This window comes from Apis dorsata, unplaced genomic scaffold (genome assembly GCF_000469605.1).
Source record: "Apis dorsata unplaced genomic scaffold, Apis dorsata 1.3 scaffold_429, whole genome shotgun sequence".
NCBI lineage: Eukaryota > Metazoa > Arthropoda > Insecta > Hymenoptera > Apidae > Apis > Apis dorsata.
The window spans coordinates 251,590-254,303 of NW_006263682.1; the positions used below are offsets into that span (position 1 = coordinate 251,590).

Below are 2,714 nucleotides of genomic sequence, written 5' to 3' on the forward strand. Positions count from 1 at the left end.
TCGAGAGACAAGAGATCATCTAAATTATTTAATTATTTACAATTTAATCAATTATATTACTCTTTTATCATTTAACATGATCACAAATCGCGCGGCCAGCATAACGATACGTATCATGAGAAATCGGTGAGACGCATTTTCGAGCGTAGGCCAATATTACTTATTCACCTAATTCGATCGATCCTAATTCGATTCTTCTAATATTTACAAATATAATTGCATGAAAGAAATTGAAACGAAAGTACATATACACTGCACACGCATTAACCGGGGTCGAGAAGATATAAACTTCCGATATCCTCGGAATTTGAGCGAAACGTTCGACGTGAAAAGTCCGGAATCGAAAATGGGAGATCAGGTTGGTCTCTCTCTCTCTCTCTCTCCTCCAACTCTACCCACTCTCTCCTCGCGCATTTCAATCGTCCCGCGGGTTCGACAAACCTTTCGCTCGAGGTATCACCTTGCTCGATTCTACCTTATCCGCGCGAGCACAACGTTCCTCGTCTCAACAGCCATCGGAGAAGAAAATGATCCTCTTCTTCCGTCACGAAATGAGCTCGGCTCGATCGACCGATGGCAATATCCACAAATTCTCCGACGTCGATTCGATCGAAATCGTCGTTCAACATCGTCGCTCTCCGAGCACGAGTTTCGACGAGAGCCGGAAGAAACACGGTGAACACGAATACCTTGGCGGCGACGATCGCCTAGACGATGGACGACGTTCAGCTCTGCCTTCCAGTGAGCACGGTGATCGGTTTCAACAGCAACTGGGGAGGGCTGTGGGGAAGGGACCTCGGCTGCTGTACCCCGACCGAATTGCAAATGGTGACCGGTGGCGAATGGGGCGACATGGGTTCCGGGCTGCTTCCCGGGGACGCCGTGGCCGAGGTCGGTTGGCTCAACAGCGGAGGTTGATTCACGTGGTATCTGGTGGGTTGTTGGTTGTGCGCGAACACCGCCGCGGTGCTCTGATGCTGGTGGGCGGCCAACGATCTGAGAGTGGAGTAAAAGTCGTACGGCGTGCCGGACACGGGGATGGCGGAGGCGGCGATACCGGGTGGATATCCGGCGGCTGTCGGGGGTTGGAGCAACCNATCGAGTTCTGCCATCCTTGCTTGTTGTTCTCGTAATAAGGGAAATGGCGCATTATGTACTCGTAGATACCGTTCAAGGTGAGTCTTTTCTCCGGGCTCTGGCGAATGGCCATCATGATCAACGCGTTGTAACTGTAAGGGGGTTTCTCGCATTTCTTCTTGTCGTCCGATCCTTGCCGATGATCCTTGGAGTCCTTCTGCTCGGACGACGAGTTGACGGAGGCGGCCGCGTTCCTCTAGCAATCCAAGGGCGGCGTCTCGGCACCGCCGTCCCCGGTCACGCCGAGATCGCTCGACCCCTCGCTCTCGTCGACGTGGCTGATCTCCGGGGGCGCTGTCCGGGTGAGCGGAGGTGCTGGGGTGCCCGCGCACGCCTCCGGCAGGATGCTACGAATACTGAAACTGCTCTTCAGGGGAACTCGAGGCGGTGGCGAAGCTGTCACAGTTTGTTGCTCGCCCGATCCTTCCATATTCACCATTCTTTTCACGCTTCCGTTCGAAAATCCCGCTCGCCACTTTTCCGCTCGCCACTCGTCACGGAAACGTTAAAACGACGACGCACAACGATCGCTCCGCTTCGGGATCTTCGGTTCACAGCACAGGGACAAACACGAAGCAAATGTCCCGAACAGTAAATACATCACTGTATTTAACTCGGTGATCTACGCTGCGGAAGGGGGGGAGGATCTTCTTTTTCTCTTCCCTTCTCTTTCCTCCTCTCTCACCGGAAAAACCGTTCTTCTCGATTTCCCTCTTTTTTCGATTTGCCACTATGCCCCGTGCTACTCCTGCGAAGCTATGCCGCATATCTGCCGTCATCCCCGCCACGCGCGGTATATATACGGGTCGCGTGGCCACGCCTCCCGAGCTATCGACTTCGAGGGAACGGAGAGAGCGAGCCAATCGCGGCTCGCGAAACGCCCCTTCCACCGACCACGTCCTCTCTCCCCACCAGGACGGTTTGCGGCCAATGTTTGACAGTAAACTGTGCAAACAGCGCGGAGTTACGACGGGGGCAGGGATTTCGAAGGTGGCCGATGAGTAGACGAGTGGAACGGTGGTGGGGAGCGCAGTCGCGACTAAACTCGAAGCCGCGAACCCGCGTATACAAACAAATCCAAACGCGATATCTGTTTTCTACGCCCTCGTACTGCTCGGTGTTCGGGCAACCAACTCTCCACGGGAACCACGTTGTTCGTCCACGCGTGAATACACACCCGAAGGGGGGTGAACGTCCTTTGTTGAAAAGCCGCCTGCCAATGCTCTTCGATCGAATCGCGCAACCTTCGAAATCGATATCCTTCTCCCCCCTGTTTTCCTATTTCGTTCTGCGATCTATCTTTTCTTTTTCTTTAAGTTATATTTTTTCGACCGTGATAAGTATTATTGTACGATTAACAATCGCGCGATGAATATGTATAGAAAAAAGGGACAAATTCCATTCAATAATTTGGGTACAAAGATTGTAAAAACAACAATAGAATTACTCGAAACGAAAGGCGTGCCTATTTGCGGTCATTATGAGAATAATATTGAATATTGCTCTCTTGTTGATCGGTAATCCTGTTAGCGGTAACAATGGCGAACAATTGTCTTGGGTAAGTTTATCCGATTTGA

The 2,714-nt window shown here is 51.8% G+C and overlaps 1 protein-coding gene across 1 annotated transcript; it reads right to left on the reverse strand.

Moving 5' to 3' along the window:
• Nucleotides 1-683: 683 nt before the first annotated feature.
• LOC102671761 (forkhead box protein G1-like) lies at nucleotides 684-1,828 on the reverse strand. The gene is given in 2 exon segments (XM_031512416.1): nucleotides 684-1,100; nucleotides 1,103-1,828. Coding segments are annotated over 2 exon segments (849 nt in total). The 5' UTR covers nucleotides 1,577-1,828; the 3' UTR covers nucleotides 684-725.
• Between the last annotated feature and the right edge of the window lie 886 nt (nucleotides 1,829-2,714).